Below are 27,960 nucleotides of genomic sequence, written 5' to 3' on the forward strand. Positions count from 1 at the left end.
CTTCCCATGCTGGTGCCACATTTAGAACCATTCACTTCTGTAAGAAACACCCAGCCCGTGTGTATGCAGAATGCGATCGTGAGCTTTGGTTCTGCTATTTCACTGGCACCAGCAAGGGACTGCGGGTTCAGCAGAGCTAGCTCGGTCTCCACTGCCACATGGGACTGCCGCACACACAGAGAGAATGGGGGACACACTCCCCCACGGATCCCATCCGCCCTGCTCAGGGCCACGGTAGGCCTTATTCCCGCTGCCACTAATAGCACTTCCCACATTACGCACTTCTCCTTAACACTGGGCCCCACCCCACAGCGACGCCACAAAGTTTCAGTCTTTACTTCAGCCCTGGGCTAACACGTGCTTCCAGGCCCCTGCACCCGAACGGCTTCTGACTGGCCCTGTAAAGAACAGGGCGGGGGGAGAAGGGTTACTCCTCATGGGAATGACTGGATGAGAAGCTTCAAGAAAGACCATTTGCTAACACCTGGACACCACATCAGAGGAACCAGCCTCACCTGCCTTCTCCACCCTCTTCCGCTCCTCGGCCATCTTCAGTCGGTAATCCCCGAACACGTGGCTCATCACCTGCCGCTTCTTCACAAAGGGAGCCTTGCGGGAGCGCAGGATCCTGAGGACGCGCTGCGTCTCCTCTGCTGCGTTCCACAAGCCGACCGACACAAAGAGAACAAACACATCACAGCGGGTCCCACACGCTACTTAGAGCAGAGCAAGGTCTCCAAGTGCCCAGTTGCTACTCTCTGGCTGCACGAAGACTGGAACGGCTGCCGGTCGCGGCCCTGGGACACCACCTACAGAATTAGCCCCTTCTCAGTGGCTTCAGGCTCTGTACAAATGGATGCAACACCATGCGATGCTTCCGGGGGAGGAAGCGAATTCCTATGTGCTCGTTGTTACTGCACACATCTCTATCCCACCTGTCCTTGGCAGGTGGCTCTATCTTCAGGGTACTTGTGTGACCAACAACACACGGAGCAATGCTCTCCTACAGAAAAGGCACAGCTCATGCTTCTGCATAAGCCAGTGGCTGCAGGGTCCAGGAAGGAATTTTGGATCCTCATGTGCACCATGACACACTCAGCCAGATGCCTCACAAAGTGGTCTCTGCCGGGGGCATGATATTGGGCACGGTGCTTGTCCTGAATAGCTGGGAATCGGGATGGGCACAGTTCCACTCCCGAAGTGTCCCTGAATACTCCTGAAGCCAGGATTCTAATGGGCAGCAAAGTTTCTCTTTGACGTGATTTCCTCTTTTCCCAGGTGTGGCAGGCTGGGGAAGGGTTAACCCTCCTTTGGGGCTGAGGAAGCCACGCCCTACTGGGCATGCTTCAGACGTGTACCTAGAAAAGGCTTCGCTCAGCTCAGCTGGGGCTGGCCATCAGGGAGGAGGGCTCCATGCCGCTGGCTCCAGCCAAGGGTCAGCTGAAGCTGGAGACGCTGCGAGCCAGGCAGGTGCCGAGAGCCAGGGAGGCCCTGCAGAGCTTGTGGTGGCTGCGGAACGCCCAGGGTGCAGCAATGGGAACGACAGCACAAAGCAGGGCTGGGGCACTGCGGCAGAGGCGTGGTTAGTGAACTGGAATTTTGAGTCAGCGTGATTTGGACAGAACCTCACCACCTGGGCTGCCACTCCCTTTCCCGTGCATGGGGGCTCCCTTCCCAACTGAGACCACTCTGCCACTAGACCTTACTGCCCGCTACGAGGAGTGCATCTATGGACTCTGGCCACTAGGCCTCACAGCCCTGACAACGGAGGCAAAGCTACTGTCTCTGGCTATTGAGCCACACTGCCCAGCTATTCAGGACAAGCACAACTGAAGAGAGGTGGGAGCACTGGGCTCTGCATTGGATGGGTCTCCCTCACCCTTGTCACACGGGCAACGAGGAACATGCTTAAAAAATAAAGCGACACCTATTTGAGGGGCATCCCTGTTGATCTGCGCAGCGGCAGCCACTGGACAGTGCAGGACTGCATCTCAGCTGAAGCATCAGCGGCAGAGTAAGAGTGATTGAAGCCCCCTGAGGGGTGAAACCGCTGTTGGAGCTGCAAGGCCTTGCAGAAAGCCTGAAGGAGAGGGTCGAAACATACGCGGAGGGGCACGGCTAAGGGGAAGGGAGGAATGAGGCAGAGGGGCTAAAAGGCCAATGAGGAGAGAAGAAACAATGCACGAGGAAGGAAAGCCCAGCTCACAGGAGTAAGCGAGGTGAGGCAGATAGAGTCTAAAGTGGAACAGACGTTAAATAAGGCCCAAAGGTTTCGCTACATTTCAAATTTAGAAGGAATCTCAATTACGATTCAATAGACAGAGCTATTAGAATGGCTTCTGGGTGAACTAAACCAGCACAGAGCTTAGACTTTAGGCAGAAAACGTGAGCGGGGCAACGTACCTTGTTCTGGGGTTGGACCGAGACGCAGGAGGCCTGTTTCCAGCTGCAAAATACACCACTCCAGCTCATCGCGGAATGTCCCTTGGGGAGCCTGGAATATCGGGAAGGGCACACCTAGTTATTCCTGAAGTGAGGGGTGCAGGTGCACCAACCTCACACCCTTCCAGTGGACCCCATAAATGGTTGTTCTAAAACGCTCTGGCCTGAGCTACGATAAGAGGGTCACAATGGTTCCATCTGGCCTTCAATATCCGGAACGCTGCACGTCAGTTGCAGAGCAATGGAGGATAAAAGGACTATGGGCCTGTATTAATCCAGGCTCAATGGTGGGGTGGTGGTGGTGGTTTGTGGTTAAGTTGTTTGACGCCTATTGATGAGGCCGCTAGATCACAGAAGTTAGTGACAGAAAAGATGTGTCAGCTGACTGTCATGCAGTGCATTTCCATGCGGTGAGGACTTTCCCAGTTTGATGCCCTATTTAATTTAAAGGTCCTACGTAATGGGGTTCCCACCAATCATCTTTGCAAAACAGTCTCCAGCCTAACAGATCTCTCAGTTAGGAGATTATCTCCTTTGTAATAACTTGTACCCCATCCCCACCCAACCTCTCTTGGTTGCATTACCTCATCTGTTTCTGATACAATAGAAAGGCTGGGTATGGCAAACAAAACCAAACAGATACACCTGAACATACATAAATGAGCTACACTGAACAAGCAGAGCACTCCCAAATCCCAAAAGAGGGGCAAGGTTTTCAAAACTGACTGATCATTTTGGGGGCTCAACCTGAGGTACCTCTAGGGGCCCTGAATTCAAGAGGGTGGGAACCCATCACTGTCTGAAAATCAGACCTCTTTAAGGTGTCTCAAGTTGGGCTCACAAAATCACTAGTTAGGTTTAAAACTCTGGCCCGGATTCTTCCTTCATTCCTACCAGAGTGATAAATCTTAGGGCTGACGCTACGTGATTTCCAAGCTTTCACACGATCACAGAGGCTTAGGCTTGGAAGAGACCTCGGGAACTCACCTAGTCCAACCCCGCGCTCAAAGCAGGCCCATGCCCAATTAATAAATTCCTCAAGATTATACCATAGGGAAAAGCTGAAATGAAAATAATTTGTGTAGGTTTAAAGGTGCTAGTTTTAAGAAGAATTGGAAATGATCTTGGTCCCTCTTTAATTTTCTGAAAGATTTTGAATTAGTTTCATTTTGCAATCACCACCTTTTTACCTGTAAGTGGGCAGGGGCTGGACTCGATGACTTCCGGAGGTCTCGTCCTGCCCTAGGAGTCTATGATACCTGAATGTCCTATTGGCAGCCAAGTACTGACCTTTGAAGAATCTGTTCCATTGCATTTATCACCACAAACACAAGAGAGCTTTTAAAAAAGCCCTGACAACACATCAAGCGATGGACACACAGCAGGCCTGCTCATGTGGTGAACGGGGGGAGCTTTAAGGAGGCAAGACAATGCATGGCAACCTCTGCACAGGGCAGCAGGAAGACACCTTGAAAGATCAGGGCAGTGGCAGCCTTAGTTGTATCAATCAACTTGCATGCGGAAAGCAGAGGAGAGTGCACCGAGCGATTACCTCTTCCATTAGGACAGCTGCCTGGCTGAGGCTCAGCTCTGGAATCCTACCTGGCTCCTACGACCTAGAAGCATGAGACAATGAGTGAGCGCGCATCAAAGCCGACACTGGCAGCGCCCACGGGAACGCTTCCAAGTAACATCTCGGGGGTGAAAGGAGCATGGCCGCTCTGCCTCAGAGCTCTTTTGGAAAGCTCCTTCCTGTGGGTGATTTCGAAGGGCGGGAGACAAGAAGGGGCTACATACATGTCCTGTGGAGCAGTGTTTCCCAACCTTAGTATATAGAACCCCTTTTAAACAAAATTGTAAGTACCCCCAGTACCTACAGGTTTCAGACACGCACCCTTTGTTCTACCGTTGCCACACATTTGTTTAAACAACTTCATCATAGCTGGGCAGGCGATGCCATTTTTGGGTGTAAAAAGTACAAAAATACTAAACACTTAAACGTTCCGTTTTCTCCAGATTTCAGTTGTGTTGACGTGCCCCCCCCAGCCGTCTCTCAAGTACCCCTAGGGTACTCGCACCACTGGTTGAGAAACACTGCTCTAGAGGCCACGCAGGAGCAAAGGGCTGAGCTTTCCACTGGTGCTCCATCGCCAAGACGCCAGCTCCTTCAGCCACCAACAGGAGTCACTGGGGGGATGCTCACTAGGGATGTAACAGTGCAGCCGATTAACCGATTAGCAAAAGCTTACAGGTTAATGCCATAGACGATGCACATTCCTTCCCCCGGGACAGTGTATGTTTTTAGCAGCCCGGCCCCGCTCCCTGCTGCGCCTAGATACTGGCCACGACCCGGAAGGGTTTCCCGAGGTTACTCGACCCTCCCGTTACCGACACGTCCCACCCCGACCCCTCGGGCAACGGCCACTGAGGCTGAAAGCGGGACCTGGCTCCTCTCCGCGCTGGGGCTGGGATCTGGGGGCAGGGCTGCAGAGGGATGGGGGGGCTGGGATCTGGGGGCGGGGCTGTAGAGGGCTGGGGGGGCTGGGGCTGGGATCTGGGGGCAGGACTGTAGAGGGATGGGGGGCTGGGGCTGGGATCTGGGGGCGGGGCTGCAGAGGGATGGGGGGGCTGGGATCTGGGGGCGGGGCTGTAGAGGGATGGGGGGCTGGGATCTGGGGGCGGGGCTGCAGAGGGCTGGGGGGGCTGGGATCTGGGGGCGGGGCTGCAGAGGGATGGGGGGCTGGGATCTGGGGGCGGGGCTGCAGAGGGCTGGGGGGGCTGGGATCTGGGGGGCAGAGCTGCAGAGGGATGGGGGGGCTGGGATCTGGGGGCAGGGCTGCAGAGGGCTGGGGGGGCTGGGATCTGGGGGCGGGGCTGCAGAGGGATCGGGGGGGGCTGCAGAGGGATGGGGGGGCTGGGATCTGGGGGCGGGGCTGCAGAGGGATCGGGGGGGGCTGCAGAGGGATGGGGGGGCTGGGATCTGGGGGCGGGGCTGCAGAGGGATCGGGGGGCTGCAGAGGGATGGGGGGGCTGGGGCTGGGATCTGGGGGCGGGGCTGCAGAGGGTTGGGGGGGCTGGGATCTGGGGGCGGGGCTGCAGAGGGATGGGGGGGCTGGGATCTGGGGGCGGGGCTGCAGAGGGATCGGGGGGGGCTGCAGAGGGATGGGGGGGCTGGGATCTGGGGGGGGGCTGCAGAGGGATGGGGGGGCTGGGATCTGGGGGCGGGGCTGCAGAGGGATGGGGGGCTGGGATCTGGGGGCGGGGCTGCAGAGGGCTGGGGGGGCTGGGATCTGGGGGCGGGGCTGCAGAGGGATCGGGGGGGGCTGCAGAGGGATGGGGGGGCTGGGATCTGGGGGCGGGGCTGCAGAGGGATCGGGGGGCTGCAGAGGGATGGGGGGGCTGGGGCTGGGATCTGGGGGCGGGGCTGCAGAGGGTTGGGGGGGCTGGGATCTGGGGGCGGGGCTGCAGAGGGATGGGGGGGCTGGGATCTGGGGGCGGGGCTGCAGAGGGATGGGGGGGCTGGGATCTGGGGGCGGGGCTGCAGAGGGATCGGGGGGGGGCTGCAGAGGGATGGGGGGGCTGGGATCTGGGGGCGGGGCTGCAGAGGGATGGGGGGGCTGGGATCTGGGGGCGGGGCTGCAGAGGGTTGGGGGGGCTGGGATCTGGGGGCGGGGCTGCAGAGGGATGGGGGGCTGGGATCTGGGGGCGGGGCTGCAGAGGGATGGGGGGGGCTGGGATCTGGGGGCGGGGCTGCAGAGGGATCGGGGGGCTGCAGAGGGATGGGGGGGCTGGGATCTGGGGGCGGGGCTGCAGAGGGATGGGGGGGGCTGGGATCTGGGGGCGGGGCTGCAGAGGGATCGGGGGGGGCTGCAGAGGGATGGGGGGCTGGGATCTGGGGGCGGGGCTGCAGAGGGATGGGGGGGCTGGGATCTGGGGGCGGGGCTGCAGAGGGATGGGGGGGCTGGGATCTGGGGGCGGGGCTGCAGAGGGATCGGGGGGGGCTGCAGAGGGATGGGGGGGCTGGGATCTGGGGGCGGGGCTGCAGAGGGATGGGGGGGGCTGGGATCTGGGGGGGGCTGGGGGCGGGGCTGCAGAGGGATGGGGGGGCTGGGATCTGGGGGCGGGGCTGCAGAGGGATCGGGGGGGGGCTGCAGAGGGATGGGGGGGCTGGGATCTGGGGGCGGGGCTGCAGAGGGCTGGGGGGGCTGGGATCTGGGGGCGGGGCTGCAGAGGGCTGGGGGGGCTGGGATCTGGGGGCGGGGCTGTAGAGGGATGGGGGGCTGGGATCTGGGGGCGGGGCTGCAGAGGGCTGGGGGGGCTGGGATCTGGGGGCGGGGCTGCAGAGGGCTGGGGGGGCTGGGATCTGGGGGGCGGGGCTGCAGAGGGCTGGGGGGGCTGGGATCTGGGGGCGGGGCTGTAGAGGGATGGGGGGCTGGGATCTGGGGGCGGGGCTGCAGAGGGCTGGGGGGGCTGGGATCTGGGGGCGGGGCTGCAGAGGGATCGGGGGGGGGGCTCTGCACCCGGTCGCCCCCCACGTGCTGCGCGCGCTGCTGGGCTCCAACCGGGACAGCCCCGCCCTCCCGCAACGACCGCGCGCCTCACCTCTCGGTCACGTGGGGTCGGTCCGGCCCCGAATTCCTTCCCCGCCGCGCTGCTGCCCCGCCCCCTGGTTCCGCCGCGCGCCGCGTCCGGGCGGAGCAGCCTCCGGCAGCGCTTCCCCCGCCCAACTCGGGAGCAGCCGCCGGGGCAGGAGCCGCCTCCCGTGGGGCCCGTAAGCGGAGCAAAAGGAGCTGCGCTAGGTGGGGTGCCGGCTTTCATATTGCACAACCCCCCGCCCCCTCCTTGCACTGCATCCCCCTCCTTCCACTGCATCCCCCTCTCTGCATTGCATGCTCCCCCTCTCTGCATCCCTCTCCTTTCACTGCATCCCCCTCTGCATTGCATGCTCCCCCCCTGCATCCCCCTCCTCCCACTGCATGCTCCTCCTCTCTGCATCCCCCTCCTTCCACTGCATCCCCCTCTCTGCATTGCATCCCCCTCCTTCCACTGCATCCCCCTCTCTGCATTGCATCCCCCTCCTTCCACTGCATCCCCCTCTCTGCATTGCATCCCCCTCCTTCCACTGCATCCCCCTCTCTGCATTGCATGCTCCCCCTCTCTGCATCCCCCTCTCTGCATTGCATGCTCCCCCTCTCTGCATCCCTCTCCTTTCACTGCATCCCACTCTGCATTGCATGCTCCCCCCCTGCATCCCCCTCCTCCCACTGCATGCTCCTCCTCTCTGCATCCCTCTCCTTCCATTGCATATCAACGCATCTGCATATCAACTGCTCAGTGTAACACCCACAAAGCTTTACACCTAGTTGGGAAGGAACTAGTCAAGCTGAATGGCCCAAGAAAATACACAACTCACTGTGGACCAAGGACAAGACTAGCCACACTTGATGGACTTTCCTGAGGACATTCTAGCTAGAATACGGGTACTGGGCTGAGATAGAGGACTCAGGAAAACGCACAAGGGCATGTCACAAGCTCGCATTACACTGGACTCCATTTCGATAGCTGTTTTCACACCAACTGAGCAAGGCACTTGGCTTGGAACACAGAGGTTCCCACTTTGTGGAAGAGACTCTAAAAGAGGGAACTGACCCTACCAAGATGCCTGCTTCTCCTCTTAGGAGAACACCCAGAAACATCTTAGAACAGACTGACGGGGAGAGTGCTGGTCCCAGACAGGGAGAGGAGTCCTGCCTGTGCTATCGAACCGCGTGAGCCACCAATCCAAATCATCTTTAGCTATAAGGGTTAGATTGTTTTGTTTAGGTAATCTTTGATCGGGCTGCTATCACTTCAGTTCTTAAAGTCTGACCTTTCTGTAGTTAGTTAGTTTCTATTTCACCTCAACAAGTGTCGTGTGAGAAGCGTTTCAGGAACAATCTCAACTCTTGTCAAGGGTTGTGCATATTCCTCCGCCCTGTGGGAGGGGCAGGCTAGCGAATCTACTAATCTTTACTGGTCAGGCTTCTCCACTAGGGAAGGACAGTATCAGTCCAGGGTCCTGGGTTGAGGGGATTTTGGCTGGAGCCTCTATTGTTGATTCATGCAGCGACTGGCCAAAATATTCATGCACACAGCAGGGTGCAGCCCCTGCCTGCATATGAGGCCAAGCCTGGAGGGCTCTGAAGCTTGTTACAGGCAGTGGGATCCAGATGGGCCCAGCAGGACCCGATTCCAGGCTGTACCCCACAGGGGGGGGGAAGGGCACCTGTCAGTGACCCCTGTATTGTAGCTGACCAGCTTGTTCCCAGCCTGCTACCACGCCCTTTCAGCCCACAGTGTGCTGTGTACGCACAGGAGAGGGTGCGCGGGAGCATTTCAACCATGTGTACAGACAGTTTTATTAATCCTGTGGGATCGCAGAGACACGCCTGTCTGCGTGTCCGACTCGCTGCGGCCTTCAGTGCGCGCTGATGAAGAAATGTTGAGAAAATTAAGCAAAATAGTCCCAAAATCAAGGTCTATTCAACCTTTTTTGGTCCTGGAATTGCCTCCATTTTCCTACAGAGGTTCCCTGGCTGCGAAGCGCCGCTGGTGAGGCTGGAACCCCAGTGGTGCCTGTGAGACATCTCCGGGGGCAGGGGCCTGCAGACCTCAGGCAGAGGTCTCTGAGGTGGGGCTCCCAACTCCAAGGAGCCCCTTTCTGATGTTTCCAGTGAACTTCTAAAAGAACCTCACTGAAACCTGCCAGTTTCCAAACTCCACGTTTGCTAAGGCCCAGCAACGGCTCAGGGATGGTCGGATCTGGCTACGAGGGGGCGGCTCAGATCCATTTTCTTGCAGTAGGTTCAGAATCAAGCTCAGCCTCCTCCAGCGAGCCGATCCCGCCAGCGAAGAGACGCAGTAGGAGAAGGAACAGCCATCTAATAGGGGCATAATGCCATGCAGAGCTTCCAGCGAGCATAGAAACGGAGAGAACCCTGCGGCCGGGGAATGGCGTCCCAGTTACGTCCCCCACAGCAAACACATGGCACCTCCTCACCGGGGCAAGGAAACCACCCTCCCCGCAAGCTGCGGTGAGCCCCGGGGCGAGGCCAGGCCTGAGGGACCCGCTTTGCATGCCTACATGGCTCAAGAGCACCGTGGCTTTCTGCTGCAGCGTGGCGTCCGTGCACCAAGCAGCAAGGCAGCCGAGGAGCCAGGAGCTCCTGCTTTTCACGGCTCTGCCAGGCAGGAGAAGAGGGGGCAGGGTCTCGTCCCAGGAGGCTCTGGGTTGGCCTAGCACCTGAGAGCACCCTGCTTTGGGGTGCGGGACAGCAGGGGTGCAACATGGACTCAGTCCCAGGCTCCCATTGGTGGGGAGAGATGGGCCCTCCGCAGGCCCCCAGCCGGCCTGTCACTGGGCTGTTCTAGGCAAGGGGCAGTGGACACTGGGGCATGAAGAGGCGCTGTGGGGGCAGCCAGAGGCCTCCTCTGGGAAGCGACGTCCGAGTTACGTGCTGGGCGTCTCGCTGACAGAACAGCCCGGAGCCGCGTCCTCTTCCTCTCCAGCAGGGCTCACCCAGTGCTCCCGAGAGGACGGAGACTCAGGTGGCTCCAGCAGGCTGCCCCAGTCGCCACGGCCCTCGGCTCTCCCTGCAGGCAGGGCTGCCAGGGTCACGCAGCTCATGGGCACTTCCAAGGGACGGGGGAAGAAAGGCCAAGGTCTTCGGGAGGAGAGGACAGTGCGGCAGCTGGTCGCGGGGGAGGGGCACGGCCAGGCTCCGGCATCTCCCCCCTCACATGGCGAAGCCGTCGTGGCTCCAGACCCTCTCGCCCGCGATGAACGTGGCGCGCACGTGCAGGCTGTCGTCCAGCAGCAGAAAATCTGCAGAGACAGACGCGAAGCCGCGGGAATCAGGGCCGTAGCGGTGACAGCGCCTGCTCCTGGAGGAGACGCCGGGGCCTGCAGTCAGGGGCAGAGCTGCCTCCCAAGGCTGCCATCGCCCGGCTGCTGCGACCGGCACGGGAGGGGTCCCGAGAGCCAGACAAGGGGGCCAAGGGAGCCACTGCCCCACCCAGGCGCCAGGCCACGCAGGAGGGCAGCATGTTCCTGCGCCGCGGGGAGCGGGGCGGGGAGCTACCTGCGTCGCTGTTGTAGCTCAGGGTCCCCTTGCGGCGCTCCATTCCCAGAAGCTGGGCAGGGTGCAGGGACGCTGCCTCCAGGGCTGTCTCCACGCTGCAGCCTGAGGGGAGAACAGCTTGTTACCGCAGCCGAGTCTCGCCCAGGCAGGTGCCAGCGCAGGGCCTGCCACCACCTGGCACTCCGATTCCGTTTCCGTTTCCGATTCCGATTGAAAGCTCGTGTCTGGTTCTTGTTCTCTCTTGTACTTGCCCAACAAGCCTCGGCGTTGGAATGTTTGCGCTTGCTTGCCAGGACACTGACCACCCCGGGCCTCTCTGCGTCCCCCGTTCCCACGTCTCTCTTCTGACCCCTCACGTTAGTACGACAGGTCCCGGCCCAGCCTGGGAGCCCCGGCCACGTGGCTCTTCAGGCCCCCCGGGCCGGTGCTTGGGGGAAGGGCCAGCGCGGCTGGGGGCGGACGACAGGGTAATTCAGCCCTGGTCCCCTTGCGCCTGTGGCTGCGGAGGAGCTGGCGAGGGTAAAGCCTGACCTCTCCCTGCTGCCTGGGGCGCTGCACTCCCAGCCCTGCTGCAGAGATCTCCCTCCTCCACCCCACAGAGGTGCAGGCTCACCCGTGGCTTCCTGGAAGTGCCGGACACAGGAGTCCATGGTCGCTACGCTGCCGCTCAGCGTCTTGGTCCCTGGCCAGGGAGAGAGGAAACTGGGCAAGGCTGTCTGGCAGCGAGGTGCGGCTACAGCCCTGCCCCACGCGTGGGACGAGCCTGGGGCCGTGGCGGGGCTCCGTGGCGGGGCTCCGTGGCCTGCAGGGGTCTTGTCACCGTCGCCCGCGCGCTGGGTTGCCCGAGTCTGCAGGTGTCCACCCACGTCAGTTTTCTGACCTGTTCTAACTGCGGCACCCCCATGCCGGCCTCCGCCCTCTGCTCTGGGGACCTCGCGTCCAGGGGCACCCGGCCGGGAGAGCTGGGGCTCGCAGAGGGGCTGGGCTCGCAGCGCGGGACCTCTGGCACTGGCAGAGGGTGCTGCTCACGCCACTGGCCTTTCCCCTGGTCAGGCCTCAGCCCGGTGCGGGGCAGACACAGCCGGGGGGCCGGGCTCTGCCCTCCGCAGCGTGTCCCAGGGGGCCGAGCGGCGTGTGCAGCGCTTACCTGCAATGTACGTGTTCAGCCCGTCCACCTCCACCACCTGCTGGCCCAGGGTGTGCCTGCCCGGGGCCAGGCCCATTCCCGCAATGGCGTCCGTCACCAGCACCAGGCCTACGGGAGACCAGAGGGGCCACGTTGGCGCCAGCCTGCGGCCCCGCTTGGCAGATCCTGGCCTGGCCTTTGGGGCAGGACCCAGCCTTGCGCCCTGGGGGCCAACGGCAGGAGCCAGGACCCTCCCGAGAGCAGCGGCAGGGCTGGCCAGCTCGGGCACACCCGGGCGGTGGCCTAGGCAGGCCAGGCGGGCAGGTCACCCAAGGTCTGGGCTGGCGAGTACATGGGAGTCCCAGGGACCATGCAGGTACAGGGGCCCTGACGTCCCTGCTTAGCCACAAACAGGTGCAGCGCGGGCAGGGCAGAGCCGCTCTCGGCCTCCCCCCGGCTGGAAGGCCACATCCCAGGGTAAGACCGTGGGACAATCTCAGGGCATCTCTGCCCTGCCCCCGCCGGGGTGCTGGCAGGGACCATTCCTGGGGAGCCCCGGGAGCACCCCCCACCGACCGCAGCAGGGATTTCGGCATCACTGCGTAGGAACCGGCACCGGGCCCAACCAGTGACGGCTCCCTCTCTCCGGGGCCCAGGCCAGCCCCGCCCTGAAGGGGAGCCGTCCCATGGCGCACCCCTGGCGGAGGCGGTCGGCCGGCAGACCCGGGCGCACAGCATCGGGCAGCCGGGCCCAGGACTCACCTTTGGGGTGTGCGCGATGCGCGATGCGCAGGGCCGCAGGGTTGGTGTGGATCCCGTCGGAGATCATGCCGTAGAACACCCTCCGCCTGGCAGGAATCTGGTCGCTTGTCAGCAGCCCCACGATGCCAGGGTCGCGGTGGTGGAACTGCGCAAGGGGGCGGAACGGGCGCGCGTCGCAGAGAAACCCGCAGCCTGCCAGCACCCAGGGCGGCCGGGGTCCCGGGGAGGGGCGCTCTCTCATCTTGCACCCTGTCCCGACTTCTCATGCTGCTGGGCCACTCTGCTGCCTGCTCGGGAGCCTGGCCTGGGGCCACGGAACCCAGGCCCACCCGGGGCCTCGCGCAGAGCACGGGGCCTGGGCCAGCCCTCGCCAGCCGGCCGGCACTGGGGCAAGAGGGGTTTTGCGCTCAGCGCCGCCAACCCAGGCGGACGCGCGCAGACGCCGAGTCCCGGGGAGCGCGGACTGGCCGGAGCCGGGGCGGGTACTCACAGGTAACATGGCGTTGAACAGGTGGGTGATGAAGGTGGCCCCGTGCCGCACGGCCTCCTCCGCCTGGGACAGATTGGCCACCGAATGGCCTGTAAAGAGAGCCCCGCTGACTCCTCCCGTTGCCCCCCGCCCCGCTGACTCCTCCCGTTGCCCCCCGCCCTCTCCACGCGCCCCGCTGACTCCTCCCATTGCCCTCTGCCCTGCTGACTCCTCCCATTGCCCCCCGCCCTCCCCACGCGCCCCGGGGCCCCGCCGACTCCTCCCATTGCCCCCCGCCCCGCTGACTCCTCCCGTTGCCCCCTGCCCCGCTGACTCCTCCCATTGCCCCCCACCCTCCCCACGCGCCCCGGGGCCCCGCTGACTCCTCCCGTTGCCCCCCGCCCCGCTGACTCCTCCCGTTGCCCCCCGCCCTCTCCACGCGCCCCGCTGACTCCTCCCATTGCCCCCTGCCCCGCTGACTCCTCCCGTTGCCCCCCGCCCTCCCCACGCGCCCCGGGGCCCGCCGACTCCTCACATTGCCCCCCGCCCCGGGGCCCCGCCGACTCCTCCCATTGCCCCCCGCCCTCCCCACGCGCCCTGGGGCCCTGCTGACTCCTCCCATTGCCCCCCGCCCTCCCCACGCGCCCTGGGGCCCCGCCGACTCCTCCCATTGCCCCCCGCCCCGGGGCCCCGCTGACTCCTCCCGTTGCCCCCCGCCCCGCTGACTCCTCCCGTTGCCCCCCGCCCTCTCCACGCGCCCCGCTGACTCCTCCCATTGCCCCCTGCCCCGCTGACTCCTCCCATTGCCCCCCGCCCTCTCCACGCGCCCCGGAGCCCCGCCGACTCCTCCCATTGCCCCCCGCCCCGGGGCCCCGCCGACTCCTCCCATTGCCCCCCGCCCTCCCCACGCGCCCCGGGGCCCTGCTGACTCCTCCCATTGCCCCCCGCCCCGGGGCCCCGCCGACTCCTCCCATTGCCCCCCGCCCTCCCCACGCGCCCTGGGGCCCTGCTGACTCCTCCCATTGCCCCCCGCCCTCCCCACGCGCCCTGGGGCCCCGCCGACTCCTCCCATTGCCCCCCGCCCCGGGGCCCCGCTGACTCCTCCCGTTGCCCCCCGCCCCGCTGACTCCTCCCGTTGCCCCCCGCCCTCTCCACGCGCCCCGCTGACTCCTCCCATTGCCCCCTGCCCCGCTGACTCCTCCCATTGCCCCCCGCCCTCTCCACGCGCCCCGGAGCCCCGCCGACTCCTCCCATTGCCCCCCGCCCCGGGGCCCCGCCGACTCCTCCCATTGCCCCCCGCCCTCCCCACGCGCCCCGGGGCCCTGCTGACTCCTCCCATTGCCCCCCGCCCCGGGGCCCCGCCGACTCCTCCCATTGCCCCCCGCCCTCCCCACGCGCCCTGGGGCCCTGCTGACTCCTCCCATTGCCCCCCGCCCTCCCCACGCGCCCCGCTGACTCCTCCCATTGCCCCCCGCCCCGGGGCCCCGCTGACTCCTCCCGTTGCCCCCCGCCCCGCTGACTCCTCCCGTTGCCCCCCGCCCTCCCCACGCGCCCCAGGGCCCCGCTGACTCCTCCCGTTGCCCCCCGCCCTCCCCACGCGCCCCAGGGCCCCGCCGACTCCTCCCATTGCCCCCCGCCCTCCCCACGCGCCCCGCCAACTCCTCCCATTGCCCCCGCCCTCCCCACGTGCCCTGCCGACTCCTCCCATTGCCCCCGCCCTCCCCACGCGCCCCAACTCCTCCCATTGCCCCCGCCCTCCCCACGCGCCCCGCCGACTCCTCCCATTGCCCCCGCCCTCCCCACGCGCCCCACCAACTCCTCCCATTGCCCCCCGCCCTCCCCACGCGCCCCGGGGCCCCGCTGACTCCTCCCATTGCCCCCCGCCCTCGGGCCGGTGTGCCAGCCCACTGCAAGTCTGCTGGCAATGCCCCTCCTGCCCCGGGCCAGCCTGGGAGCATGGGCGCGCCTGGATCCTGCTGCAGCCTCCCAGTGTGCCCAGGGCTCGCCGTGTCAGGCCTCAGCCACGAGAGGGGGAGGAGGGCGCTTTTGCGGGAGCAGTTTCTGTGGTGGGAGGGACGAGCGTTCACTTACAAAGCCCCTCGCCAGGCCCCAAGGGCTCCCCCGGGCGCTGCTGATACACCCCCCCCCGCCAGGCGCTGCTGGTTCACCCCCCCACCGCCAGGCGCTGCTGATACACCCCCCCCCCCGCCGGGCGCTGCTGATACACCCCCCCCCGCCGGGCGCTGCTGGTTCACCCCCCCCACCCCGGGCGCTGCTGGTTCACCCCCCCTGCCGGGCGCTGCTGGTCCCCACACCCCCCCCCGCCAGGCGCTGCTGATCCTCACACCCCCCTACCTCCGGGCACTGCTGGTTCACCCCCCCCCCCCGGGCGCTGCTGATCCACACCCCTCCTGCCGGGCGCTGCTGATACACACCCCCCAGGCGCTGCTGGTCCCCCCCCCCCAGGCGCTGCTGGTCCCCCCCCCCGGGCGCTGCTGATCCACATCCCTCCTGCCGGGCGCTGCTGATACACACCCCCCAGGCGCTGCTGGTCCCCCCCCCCCGGGCGCTGCTGATCCACATCCCTCCTGCCGGGCGCTGCTGATACACACCCCCCAGGCGCTGCTGGTCCCCCCCCCCGGGCGCTGCTGATCCACATCCCTCCTGCCGGGCGCTGCTGATACACACCCCCCAGGCGCTGCTGGTCCCCCCCCCCCCGGGCGCTGCTGGTCCAGCCACAGAACAAGCTGTCTCTCACCAGTGGAGATGGGGGCCGGAGCCCCCACTGAGGCAGCACCATGCCTGAGGGCCGCGAGCACCATGGGCCCTTGTAGGGGGATTTGCTGCACCAACGCTTCTGCCGCACGCTCCGCCTCAGCCCCCCGCCGCCCCCCGCCGCGCCCCCCCCACCCAGCCCCCCGCCCTCCCCCCACCCAGCGCCTCCCCCCACAGCCCCCCGCCGCCTCCCCCCAGAACCCAGCGCCTCCCCCCACCGACAGCCCCCCGCCGCCTCCCCCCAGAACCCAGCGCCTCCCCCCACCGACAGCCCCCCGCCGCCTCCCCCCAGAACCCAGCGCCTCCCCCCACCGACAGCCCCCCGCCGCCTCCCCCCAGAACCCAGCGCCTCCCCCCACCGACAGCCCCCCCCCCCGCCGCCTCCCCCCAGAACCCAGCGCCTCCCCCCACCGACAGCCCCCCGCCGCCTCCCCCCAGAACCCAGCGCCTCCCCCCACCGACAGCCCCCCGCCGCCTCCCCCCAGAACCCAGCGCCTCCCCCCACCGACAGCCCCCCGCCGCCTCCCCCCAGAACCCAGCGCCTCCCCCCACCGACAGCCCCCCGCCGCCTCCCCCCGAACCCAGCGCCTCCCCCCACCGACAGCCCCCCGCCGCCTCCCCCCAGAACCCAGCGCCTCCCCCCACCGACAGCCCCCCGCCGCCTCCCCCCGAACCCAGCGCCTCCCCCCACCGACAGCCCCCCGCCGCCTCCCCCCAGAACCCAGCGCCTCCCCCCACCGACAGCCCCCCGCCGCCTCCCCCCGAACCCAGCGCCTCCCCCCACCGACAGCCCCCCACCGCCTCCCCCCAGAACCCAGCGCCTCCCCCCACCGACAGCCCCCCACCGCCTCCCCCCAGAACCCAGCGCCTCCCCCCACCGACAGCCCCCCGCCGCCTCCCCCCAGAACCCAGCGCCTCCCCCCACCGACAGCCCCCCGCCGCCTCCCCCCAGAACCCAGCGCCTCCCCCCACCGACAGCCCCCCGCCGCCTCCCCCCAGAACCCAGCGCCTCCCCCCACCGACAGCCCCCCGCCGCCTCCCCCCAGAACCCAGCGCCTCCCCCCACCGACAGCCCCCCGCCGCCTCTCCCCGAACCCAGCGCCTCCCCCCACCGACAGCCCCCCACCCCGCCTCCCCCCAGAACCCAGCGCCTCCCCCCACCGACAGCCCCCCACCGCCTCCCCCCAGAACCCAGCGCCTCCCCCCACCGACAGCCCCCCACCGCCTCCCCCCAGAACCCAGCGCCTCCCCCCACCGACAGCCCCCCGCCGCCTCCCCCCAGAACCCAGCGCCTCCCCCCACCGACAACCCCCTGCCGCCTCCCCCAGAACCCAGCGCCTCCCCCCACCGACAGCCCCCCACCGCCTCCCCCCAGAACCCAGCGCCTCCCCCACCGACAGCCCCGCGCCGCCTCCCCCCAGAACCCAGCGCCTCCCCCCGCCGCCTCCCCCCGTATCCAGTGCTTCCCCCCCACCTACAGCCCCCCACCACATCCCCTCCGAACCCAGCACCTCCCACCTGCTGGCAGGCCCCACAGAGCAGCACCTCCCCCTCCTGCCTGCCCCGATCAGCTGGTTAGTGGGGGGGTGTGGGGGGAAGGCGAGGGCAGGGCCTGGCTCCACGGGAAGCGACTCTCCTGCGCCGCGCCAGGCAGGGGTCAGGCCCGAGCCAGCGAGGGAGCGGACAGCCGGCCCTGCCCACGCGGCCGCGCAGCCTCACCCAGCGAGACGCAGACGCCCCGTCGGGCGAGCTCCCGGATCACCTCGCTGCTCCGCCCCATCTCGGGGGCCAGGGTGACGATCCGCACGCAGTCCAGGGGCCCGTAGGTGGCCAGCACGTCCTGGAAGGCCCCCGCCTCGAAGGTGCTCAGGTGCTGCTCTGGGTGCGCCCCCTTCTTCTCCTTGCTTATGAACGGCCCCTCCAGGTGGACCCCTGCCCGCCAGCAGGGAAAACACCCACGGCTGCTTCTCCTCCGCACCCCAGGGGGGCCCAGAGCCAGCCCCTCCCCCCCCCCCGCCCCGGCCCGTCCCTGCCCCCCCCGCCCGCCCCGGGAGCGGAGAGGGGGAGTCTCTGGAACGTGCCCGGCCCCCGCCCGCCCCAGGAGGAGAGAGGGGGGAGTCCCTGGAACGTGCCCGGCCCCCGCCCGCCCCGGGAGTGGAGAGGGGGGAGTCCCTGGAGCGTGCCCGGCCCCCGCCCGCCCCAGGAGGAGAGAGGGGGGAGTCCCTGGAACGTGCCCGGCCCCCGCCCGCCCCGGGGGAGAGGGGGGAGGGGGAGGGGAGGGGGGGAGTCCCTGGAACGTGCCCGGCCCCCGCCCGCCCCAGGAGGGCAGAGGGGGGAGTCCCTGGAACGTGCCCGGCCCCCGCCCGCCCCGGGAGGAGAGAGGGGGGAGTCCCTGGAACGTGCCCGGCCCCCGCCCGCCCCGGGAGGAGAGAGGGGGGAGTCCCTGGAACGTGCCCGGCCCCCGCCCGCCCCAGGAGGGCAGAGGGGGGAGTCCCTGGAACGTGCCCGGCCCCCGCCCGCCCCAGGAGGGCAGAGGGGGGAGTCCCTGGAACGTGCCCGGCCCCCGCCCGCCCCGGGAGGGGAGAGGGGGGAGTCCCTGGAACGTGCCCGGCCCCCGCCCGCCCCGGGAGGGGAGAGGGGGGGAGTCCCTGGAACGTGCCCGGCCCCCGCCCGCCCCGGGAGGGGGAGGGGGAGTCCCTGGAACATGCCCGGCCCCCGCCCGCCCCGGGAGGGGAGGGGGAGTCCCTGGAACGTGCCCGGCCCCCGCCCGCCCCGGGAGGGGAGGGGGGAGTCCCTGGAACGTGCCCGGCCCCCGCCCGCCCCGGGAGGGCAGAGGGGGGAGTCCCTGGAACGTGCCCGGCCCCCGCCCGCCCCGGGAGGGTTGGGGGGAGTCCCTGGAACGTGCCCGGCCCCCGCCCGCCCCGGGAGGAGAGAGGGGGGAGTCCCTGGAACGTGCCCGGCCCCCGCCCGCCCCGGGAGGGGAGAGGGGGGAGTCCCTGGAACGTGCCCGGCCCCCGCCCGCCCCGGGACGTCCTGCCCGGCCCCCGGCCCCCGGGGGGAGGGGGGGAGTCCCTGGAACGTGCCCGGCCCCCGCCCGCCCCGGGAGGGGGGGGGGAGTCCCTGGAACATGCCCGGCCCCCGCCCGCCCCCCGGGCCCGCCCCGGGAGGGGAGAGGGGGGAGTCCCTGGAACGTGCCCGGCCCCCGCCCCCGCCCCCGCCCCCGGGAGGGCAGAGGGGGGAGTCCCTGGAACGTGCCCGGCCCCCGCCCGCCCCTGGGGAGGGGGGGGGGAGTCCCTGGAACGTGCCCGGCCCCCGCCCGCCCTGGGAGGGCAGAGGGGGAGTCCCTGGAACGTGCCCGGCCCCCGCCCGCCCTGGGAGGGCAGAGGGGGGAGGGGAGGGGGGGGGGGAGTCCCTGGAACGTGCCCGGCCCCCGCCCGCCCCGGGAGTGGAGAGGGGGGGGGGAGGGAGGGGGGGGAGTCCCTGGAACGTGCCCGGCCTGGCTCCCCGACCTCACCAGCTGCGGGCCCCTGGAATGGCTCTTCCCCCGACCCCTCCTCTGCCCGACTCCCCCTCTCCTCACAAGCTTGGCCCAAATGCCAGCGGCTCGGCCCGAGGAGCAGAGCGAGGTCCCTGCGGTGCAGCCCCCCCCAGCGGAGCCTCGCCCCACGGCTCCGGCCGAGGGCTCCCTGCCACCCCCGGACGCTGCTGCTCCCCTCCGCCGCGCGAGAGACGCCATCGTGGCCCCCGGCCCAGCCCAGCAGGGCAACCCGCCCCCCCCGGCCCCAGCCCGAGCCCCCGGCCCAGCCCAGCAGGGCGACCCGCCCCCCCCCGGCCCCAGCCCAGCAGGACGACACACCCCCCCCGGCCCCAGCCCCCGGCCCCAGCCCAGCAGGACGACCCGCCGCACCCACGCCCAGGAAGGGGAGCGCGACAGGCTGAGGGAGGGACTGGGCCGCCAGCGTCTGGAGATCTGGGAGCCAGGGCCCTGCCCCCCGCCCACGGCAGAGGGGCCTTACCCAGGATGCCAGCTCCGCCGGGCCCTCCGTTCCGCACGCTGATCTGAGGAAGGACCTAGACGGACGGGGCTTGTCAGAGCCTCGTGGACACCCCCCCGGCCGCAGCGCAAGAGGCAGCCCCCTGCCGGGACACAAGAGCTGCCTGGGCCGGGGGGTTCCTGCGGCGCCTGGCCTGCAGCCCGACACAGAAAGGGTTCGGCCCTGCGAGGGGGACGCCCTCTCGGGCCCACAAGCCCAGCCCCCCTGCCACATGCCTGGCCCGGGGACACGGCCGGCAGCCGCCCCAGGGACAAGCCTCCCCTCTGCCTAGCCCCGGCGCACGGGGGCAGCCTCTCACCTGGCGGTACACGGCCGGCGGGGAGGTCACCAGGGTCGGGCAGAAGGAGGTCACGCCGTGGGAGAGAATCTTCCGGCTCACCAGCGAGATCCCCGACTCGACGTCCTCCGTGGCCAGGGAGAAATCCACCCCGAAGCCCCCTGCGCCGCCAAGGAGACAAGGGGAGCCGGGCGCTCGGGGGGCAGGGGCGCGCCAGGGCCGATGGGAGGAGCGGCTGGAGATCAGCCGTGGGAGGCGCCAAGCCCAGGAGTGGGGCAGGGGGCAGGGCTGCGCAGCGAACCCCTGGGAACGGGGGGTGCACCTGTCGCCCTGGGGACTAGCCCCCAAGGGCAGACCCCTCCCCCCCGCACTGCCCCTGCCCAGGCACCGGCCCACCCTGCCTTCCGCCCTCCGCCTGCCAGCGCTACCGGCCTCTCCCCGGGGTGACCGTCCGCCTGTGCTGCCCCACGGCCCTGCTAGAGCTCGGGGACAAGAGCGCCGCCCCCCCCGACTGCCTGCCACTCCCCCGCCCGCCCCCCCGACTGCCTGCCACTCCCCCGCCCGCCCCCCCGCCCCCCACTGCCCCCTCCCCCCGGGCCACCCCGCCCCCTCCCCCGCGCCCGGCCCCCCTCCCCCCCTGCCCCCCCCCAGCCGCCCGACTGCCTGCCACTCCCCCGCAGGGCGCGACGCGTCCCCCCTCCCCCACAGGGCGCGACGCGGCTCCCCTCCCCCACAGGGCGCGGCGCGGCCCCCCTCCCCCACAGGGCGCGACGCGGCCCCCCTCCCCCACAGGGCGCGGCGCGGCCCCCTCCATCCCCAGCGCTTTGCTGGCAAACGCTGCCTTGTGCCCACAAAGCTGGGTCGCCGGACGAGGCCCGAGGGCTGCGCCAGGCCCAGGCTGCGCGACTCTTATCGGCAGACTCGGCTCATCCCCCAAGGTCCGCGCTCAGAGCAGGGCGCCGAGTCCAACGGGCAGCGGGCCGGCGCTGGACTCTCGGCTGCCTTGCGCCATGGCCCGGAGCGGCTCACCATTGATCTGCACGTCAATGAACCCGGGGGCCACGATGCTGCCCTTGCAATCCAGCTGGACGTCAGCAGACCCCTTCTCATCGAAGAACAGCTTCTCCGGGTCGAGGATCTTCCCCTCTCGCACCCACAGGTCCTCCCTGCGGGAAGAGCCGCACGCCAGAGGGCTGACCCGGGGGGTGAGGGTAACCAGCGAGGGCTGACCCGGGGGGGTGAGGGTAACCAGCGAGGGCTGACCCGGGGGGGTGAGGGTAACCAGCGAGGGCTGACCCGGGGGGGTGAGGGTAACCAGCGAGGGCTGACCCGGGGGGGGTGAGGGTAACCAGCGAGGGCTGACCCGGGGGGGGTGAGGGTAACCAGCGAGGGCTGACCCGGGGGGGGTGAGGGTAACCAGCGAGGGCTGACCCGGGGGGTGAGGGTAACCAGCGAGGGCTGACCCGGGGGGGGTGAGGGTAACCAGCGAGGGCTGACCCGGGGGGTGAGGTTAACCAGCGAGGGCTGACCCGGGGGGGTGAGGGTAACCAGCGAGGGCTGACCCGGGGGGGTGAGGGTAACCAGCGAGGGCTGACCCGGGGGGGTGAGGGTAACCAGCGAGGGCTGACCCGGGGGGGTGAGGGTAACCAGCGAGGGCTGACCCGGGGGGGTGAGGGTAACCAGCGAGGGCTGACCCGGGGGGGTGAGGGTAACCAGCGAGGGCTGACCCGGGGGGGTGAGGGTAACCAGCGAGGGCTGACCCGGGGGGGTGAGGGTAACCAGCGAGGGCTGACCCGGGGGGGTGAGGTTAACCAGCGAGGGCTGACCCGGGGGGGTGAGGTTAACCAGCGAGGGCTGACCCGGGGGGGTGAGGTTAACCAGCGAGGGCTGACCCGGGGGGGTGAGGTTAACCAGCGAGGGCTGACCCGGGGGGGTGAGGTTAACCAGCGAGGGCTGACCCGGGGGGTGAGGTTAACCAGCGAGGGCTGACCCGGGGGGTGAGGTTAACCAGCGAGGGCTGACCCGGGGGGTGAGGTTAACCAGCGAGGGCTGACCCGGGGGGTGAGGTTAACCAGCGAGGGCTGACCCGGGGGGTGAGGTTAACCAGCGAGGGCTGACCCGGGGGGGTGAGGTTAACCAGCGAGGGCTGACCCGGGGGGTGAGGTTAACCAGCGAGGGCTGACCCGGGGGGGTGAGGTTAACCAGCGAGGGCTGACCCGGGGGGTGAGGTTAACCAGCGAGGGCTGACCCGGGGGGGTGAGGTTAACCAGCGAGGGCTGACCCGGGGGGTGAGGTTAACCAGCGAGGGCTGACCCGGGGGGTGAGGTTAACCAGCGAGGGCTGACCCGGGGGGGGTGAGGTTAACCAGCGAGGGCTGACCCGGGGGGTGAGGTTAACCAGCGAGGGCTGACCCGGGGGGGTGAGGTTAACCAGCGAGGGCTGACCAGGGGGGTGAGGTTAACCAGCGAGGGCTGCCCCCAGCCCGGCCAGAGCAGCCCCCAGCCTCACTCCACCGTTAACCAGCCAGCTAACGAAATGGGGTTTCACATCTCTGTGCCATTCAGCCCCCCTGCCCCGCGGTGAGCTCAGGTAGCAGCCCTCAGGCCCCCCAGCGCAGGGCCTGGAGCCTGACCCAGCAGGGGCAAGAACCGAATGAACAGCAGGTACCCCCGCCCCAGGGAGCCGCATGGCACCCAAACACGAACCAAGGCCACAGCCTCCTTGGCCGAGCTCCAGGCCGGGCCCCTCCCTGCCCTCACACGGATGCGGGTAGAGGGGCGCATGGATCAGGCGGGCCTGGTAAGGGTCTGCCCCGTTCTGGTCAGTGCCCCTTGGACCCGCTGTGGGAACAACTGCAGCTCTCCAAGCCAGGTGGTGCCCCAGCCAGCGGCCCTGCACAGAGCTCTGTGTGCCACGCCAGGCACGCGCTGCTGGACCCCGTTCTCCCAAAGGGCTCCCAGTGCCCAGGCCTCACCTGCGGCGGCATCACAGCCCCACCAGGCGCATGCAGCCAGGCCCGTCGGCTCACCTTTGCAACTGGTGGCTCCGCAGAATCCGGCAGTTAGTGAACTGCAAGATTGGCGCGTCCGAGACAGACTTGTTGGACGGCATCGCTGGGCTGAGTGAAGGGGAGTGATGCAGATGATGGGACGTGTCCTGCAACCTCCCCGAGGCCTAGGCAGAAAAACAAGGAAGGAGAGAAAGAGGGTTAGGGCGCCAAGCTGGGCCGGGCGGGCGGAGGGGAAGGGGGTTAGGGCGCCAAGCTGGGCCGGGCGGGCGGAGGGGAAGGGGGTTAGGGCACCGAGCTGGGCCGGGCGGGCGGAGGGGAAGGGGGTTAGGGCACCGAGTTGGGCCGGGCGGCCGGAGGGGAAGGGGGTTAGGGCGCCGAGCTGGGCCGGGCGGCCGGAGGGGAAGGGGGTTAGGGCACCGAGCTGAGCCGGGCGGCCGGAGGGGAAGGGGGTTAGGGCGCCGAGCTGGGCCGGGCGGCCGGAGGGGAAGGGGGTTAGGGCGCCGAGCTGGGCCGGGCGGCCGGAGGGGAAGGGGGTTAGGGCGCCGAGCTGGGCCGGGCGGCCGGAGGGGAAGGGGGTTAGGGCGCCGAGCTGGGCCGGGCGGCCGGAGGGGAAGGGGGTTAGGGCGCCGAGCTGGGCCGGGCGGCCGGAGGGGAAGGGGGTTAGGGCACCGAGCTGGGCCGGGCGGGCGGAGGAGAAGGGGGTTAGGGCACCGAGCTGGGCCGGGCGGGCGGAGGGGAAGGGGGTTAGGGCACCGAGCTGGGCCGGGCGGGCGGAGGGGAAGGGGGTTAGGGCACCGAGCTGGGCCGGGCGGGCGGAGGGGAAGGGGGTTAGGGCACCGAGCTGGGCCGGGCGGGCGGAGGGGAAGGGGGTTAGGGCACCGAGCTGGGCCGGGCGGGCGGAGGGGAAGGGGGTTAGGGCACCGAGCTGGGCCGGGCGGGCGGAGGGGAAGGGGGTTAGGGCGCCGAGCTGGGCCGGGCGGCCAGAGGGGAAGGGGGTTAGGGCGCCGAGCTGGGCCGGGCGGCCGGAGGGGAAGGGGGTTAGGGCGCCGAGCTGGGCCGGGCGGGCGGAGGAGAAGGGGGTTAGGGCGCCGAGCTGGGCCGGGCGGGCGGAGGGGAAGGGGGTTAGGGCACCGAGCTGAGCCAGGAGGGTGGAGGGGAAGGGGGTTAGGGCACCGAGCTGGGCCGGGCGGGCGGAGGGGAAGCAGGTGCTGCTTTGCACAGAGAGAAGACGAGTGCGAATACGTTCGACAGGTGCCAACGACCGGGCAGGGGTCACACAGTCATAGAATCCTAGGACTGGAAGGGACCTCGAGAGGCATCGAGTCCAGTCCCCTGCTCTCATGGCAGGACCCAGCACTGTCTGGACCATGGGTTCCCAAACCGGGGGGGCGTGAAGAAATTCCAGGGAGGGGGTGCAAGGTAACCCAGCCCCCCTGGTTAATTCCCCTCCCCCAAGTTTTGCTGCAGGTTAGGGGGGCGTGAGGATTTCTCAAAGATCAAAAAGAGGGGGAGCTGCCGAAAAGTTTGGGAAGCACTGACCGGTCTAGACCATCCCTGCTAGACATTCATCTAACCAGCTCCTACATATCCCCAGAGACGGGGATTCCACCGCCTCCCTGGCAACGTATCCCAGCATTTAACCCCCTGACAGGCAGGAACTTTCTCCTAATGTCCAACCTAAACCTCCCTGGCTGCAGTTTCTGCTCATTGCTTCTCGTCCTGTCCCCAGAGGCCAGGAAGAACAAGTTGTCCCCAATACTTACTGCTATGGGACCTGCGGGTGCCACTGTGACTCCAAAAAATAACTGTGGGGCAGAAGGGCAGATGGCAGAAAAAAGGGAGGGGGAAGCAAGACCAGACCTCTTAATTTAGTGAGCATCACTTCTTTGCGCTCCTCTGTTTCACTGTACTGCCTGGACCCCGACTGTGCAAGCTGCTGCCCAGACCCTTACATCTGCACGGAGCTCTTCTGGAGTCCACAAGGCTCTGGGGGGCAGGGATCAGCGTGCGGGTCAATACCTGGCCCTGTCCAGGGAAGCTCATGACCCAGCCCGTGGGCCAAACCCAGGGCTGAACCATGGGCATGCACCACCAGAGGCGCATTGTGCGTGTGCCAAGAACGAGGCTCCAGGCTCCGTGTCACCCAGCTGGAACAGGGGGGCTGCCGTGCAGGATTCTGCATGGCTGGAGGATGGAAGTAACCTGATCTCGATCTCGGGGACACGGCACAAAGCGCCTGAGGGGACGGGGCTGCTCCAGGACTGCGGATTTATTTCGAGCATTTCCCCACTAACCCGTGTCCAGCGTGTGCAAGGCCACAGGCCCGTCACGGCCGCAGAGCAGCGCCTCTGGCCCAGCCGGGGCGGAGGGGAGCGACGACACTCCTTAAGCCGCCAACACAGGGGGGCTACGTCTACACTGGCAGGTTTTCCGCAAATGCTTTTAACGGAAAAGTTTTCCATTAGAAGCATTTGCAGATAAGAGCGTCTAGATTGGCAGGGACGTGTTTGTGAAAAGCACGTTTTGTGGAAGCGCGTCCGTGCCAATCTAGACGCGCTTTTCCGCAAAAAAGCCCCATCGCCATTTTCACCATCGGGGCTTTTTGCACAAGACAGTCCTGTGCTGGCTGCACTGGCCCTCCAGCGCAAATGATTTGCACAAGAGGCTGTTGCCCGACCGGGAGCAGCGCGGACTCGGACAGCAGGAAGCCAGGGCTCCGGTGGGAATCCCAGGGGCGGTGCAGGCAGCTGGCAAGCTTGGCCAGGAGCAGCTGCGTTTGGGAAACACCGGCCAGTCGGGACACAGCAGGTTGCAAGTTCCACAGGCCGGTTCCGAGCCCTGCGGGCAGCCCCAGACGAGCTGCAGCACCCGCCGCCGGCACAGCCACAGGGAGCTCCCGGGCCGCCGGCCAAGTCCCCGCGACCAGCCCTCGGGCCACGGGCCCCCCGCGCCGAGCCCAGACCCGCCAGGAGGCCGCAGAAACCGGCCGGGGGCGCCCCGACTCGCCGAGGGGCGGGGGCTCGGCCTCGCTGGCGGCTTGGGCGGGGGGCAAGGGGGGGGGGGGCAGGGACCCGGGGGGACAGGTCCCGGGGGGCGGGGCAAGGGGGGGGCAGGGACCCGGGGGGGGGGGCGAGCAGGGACCCGGGGGGACAGGTCCCAGGGGGGCGGGGCGAGGGGGGGGGACAGGGACCCGGGGGGGGGCGAGCAGGGACCCGGGGGGACAGGACCCAGGGGGGCGGGGCGGGGGGGGCAGGGACCCGGGGGGGGGCGAGCAGGGACCCGGGGGGACAGGTCCCAGGGGGGCGGGGCGGGGGGGGCAGGGACCCGGGGGGGGGCGAGCAGGGACCCGGGGGGACAGGTCCCAGGGGGGCGGGGCGGGGGGGGGGACAGGGACCCGGGGGGGGGCGAGCAGGGACCCGGGGGGACAGGTCCCAGGGGGGCGGGGCGGGGGGGGCAGGGACCCGGGCCCGGCCGCTCGGCTCCTTACCTGGCGACGCCGCCCCTGCCCAGACGCCGGGTCACGTGAGCTCGCGCAGCTGGTGGGAGGGGCCTGGGGCGGGGCGCCCGGCCGGAGCACGTGATCGGCCGCCAGGGGCTGCCATGATGGGAGGGGCGAGCAAAGGAGCCAGTCAGCCGCCGCCGCCATTTTGGGGAGGTCGCTCGCGCAAACCCCGAGGGAGCGAAGGGGGCGGAACATGGGAGAGGGGGAGGGTCGCTGGGGCCAGGTGTGGGGGTGGGTCGCTGGGGGCGGGTCGCTGGGGGCCAGGTGTGAGGGTGGGTCGCTGGGGGCCAGGTGTGAGGGTGGGTCGCTGGGGGCGGGTTGCTGGGGGCCAGGTGTGAGGGTGGGTCGCTGGGGGCCAGGTGTGAGGGTGGGTCGCTGGGGGCGGGTCGCTGGGGGCCAGGTGTGGGGGCGGGTCGCTGGGGGCCAGGTGTGGGGGTGGGTCGCTGGGGGAGGGTGCAGGGGGCCAGGTGTGAGGGTGGGTCGCTGGGGGCGGGTTGCAGGGGGCCAGGTGTGAGGGTGGGTCGCAGGGGGCCAGGTGTGGGGGTGGGTCGCTGGGGGCGGGTCGCTGGGGGCCAGGTGTGAGGGTGGGTCGCTGGGGGAGGGTCGCTGGGGGCCAGGTGTGAGGGTGGGTCGCTGGGGGAGGGTTGCAGGGGGCCAGGTGTGAGGGTGGGTCGCTGGGGGAGGGGGGGGTCGCTGGGGGCCAGGTGTGAGGGTGGGTGCTGGGGGCGGGTCGCTGGGGGCCAGGTGTGGGGGTGGGTCACTGGGGGCGGGTCGCAGGGGGCCAGGTGTGAGGGTGGGTTGCTGGGGGCGGGTCGCTGGGGGCCAGGTGTGGGGGTGGGTCGCTGGGGGCCAGGTGTGAGGGTGGGTCGCTGGGGGTGGGTCGCAGGGGGCCAGGTGTGGGGGTGGGTCGCTGGGGGAGGGTCGCAGGGGGCTAGGTGTGGTGGTGGGTCGCTGGGGGCGGGTCGCAGGGGGCCAGGTGTGGGGGTGGGTCGCTGGGGGCGGGTCGCTGAGGGCCAGGTGTGGGGGCGGGTCGCTGGGGGCCAGGTGTGGGGGTGGGTCGCTGGGGGCGGGTTGCTGGGGGCCAGGTGTGGGCGTGGGTCGCTGGGGGCGGGTCGCAGGGGGCCAGGTGTGGGGGTGGGTCGCTGGGGGCCAGGTGTGGGGGCGGGTCGCTGGGGGCCAGGTGTGGGGGTGGGTCGCAGTGTGGGGTATGGGCCTGGGCTGGAGTTTGGGCTCTGGGACTCTAGGTGTCAAGCTCCAGCCTGAACCCAAAGAGCAACGCTGCAATTTTTCTTGCTGCCGGGGCCAAGTGCAGCGGGTGCTGGTCTCCAGTGTAGACATGCCCCCGAGCCCTGAATATCTTAGGGGCAGCCAAACCGGAAGGTCTTCCCAGGCCCCTAGGTCATGCGCTGCAGGGGAGTGGCT

General features: G+C 68.6%; 2 protein-coding genes across 10 annotated transcripts in view; both read right to left on the reverse strand.

Annotated features, from left to right (window-relative positions):
* Positions 1 to 7,277, reverse strand: part of C15H8orf33 (chromosome 15 C8orf33 homolog) — an 11,993-nt gene extending 4,716 nt beyond the window's left edge. Inside the window, exons 1-4 of one of the 5 annotated variants that reach the window (XM_075899013.2) lie at positions 7,045 to 7,277; positions 3,995 to 4,058; positions 2,404 to 2,494; positions 516 to 653 (exon numbers count right to left, since the gene is read on the reverse strand). In XM_075899013.2, the coding sequence (XP_075755128.2) occupies positions 516 to 653; positions 2,404 to 2,494; positions 3,995 to 4,003 (238 nt within the window). In that variant the 5' untranslated portion in view covers positions 4,004 to 4,058; positions 7,045 to 7,277. Of the gene's footprint in view, positions 1 to 515; positions 654 to 2,403; positions 2,495 to 3,994; positions 4,938 to 7,044 lie in introns of those variants that run through there. The other 4 variants (XM_075899015.2, XM_075899014.2, XM_075899016.2 and 1 more) reach the window with 4 other exon arrangements.
* Positions 7,278 to 8,815: 1,538 nt separating this feature from the next.
* Positions 8,816 to 26,666, reverse strand: AMDHD2 (amidohydrolase domain containing 2). Of its 5 annotated transcripts, none has more exons than XM_075899010.2 (12): positions 26,524 to 26,666; positions 23,055 to 23,200; positions 21,056 to 21,192; positions 20,048 to 20,187; positions 19,711 to 19,765; positions 17,414 to 17,626; positions 12,941 to 13,029; positions 12,451 to 12,595; positions 11,710 to 11,817; positions 11,176 to 11,244; positions 10,563 to 10,664; positions 8,816 to 10,306 (listed from the first exon to the last, which is right to left on the reverse strand). In XM_075899010.2, the coding sequence occupies exons 2-12, from the start codon at positions 23,135 to 23,137 to the stop codon at positions 10,218 to 10,220; spliced, it is 1,230 nt and encodes a 409-aa protein (XP_075755125.2). In that variant the 5' UTR covers positions 23,138 to 23,200; positions 26,524 to 26,666; the 3' UTR covers positions 8,816 to 10,217. The 5 variants fall into 5 exon arrangements, with proteins under 5 accessions (XP_075755125.2, XP_075755124.2, XP_075755127.2 ...); XM_075899009.2 differs by lacking the exon at positions 26,524 to 26,666 and adding an exon at positions 25,331 to 25,353; XM_075899012.2 differs by lacking the exon at positions 26,524 to 26,666 and adding an exon at positions 24,897 to 25,022.
* Between the last annotated feature and the right edge of the window lie 1,294 nt (positions 26,667 to 27,960).

The sequence above is a fragment of the Pelodiscus sinensis genome, chromosome 15 (assembly GCF_052426305.1).
Source record: "Pelodiscus sinensis isolate ZL-2025 chromosome 15, ASM5242630v1, whole genome shotgun sequence".
In the NCBI taxonomy this organism is placed as follows: domain Eukaryota; kingdom Metazoa; phylum Chordata; order Testudines; family Trionychidae; genus Pelodiscus; species Pelodiscus sinensis.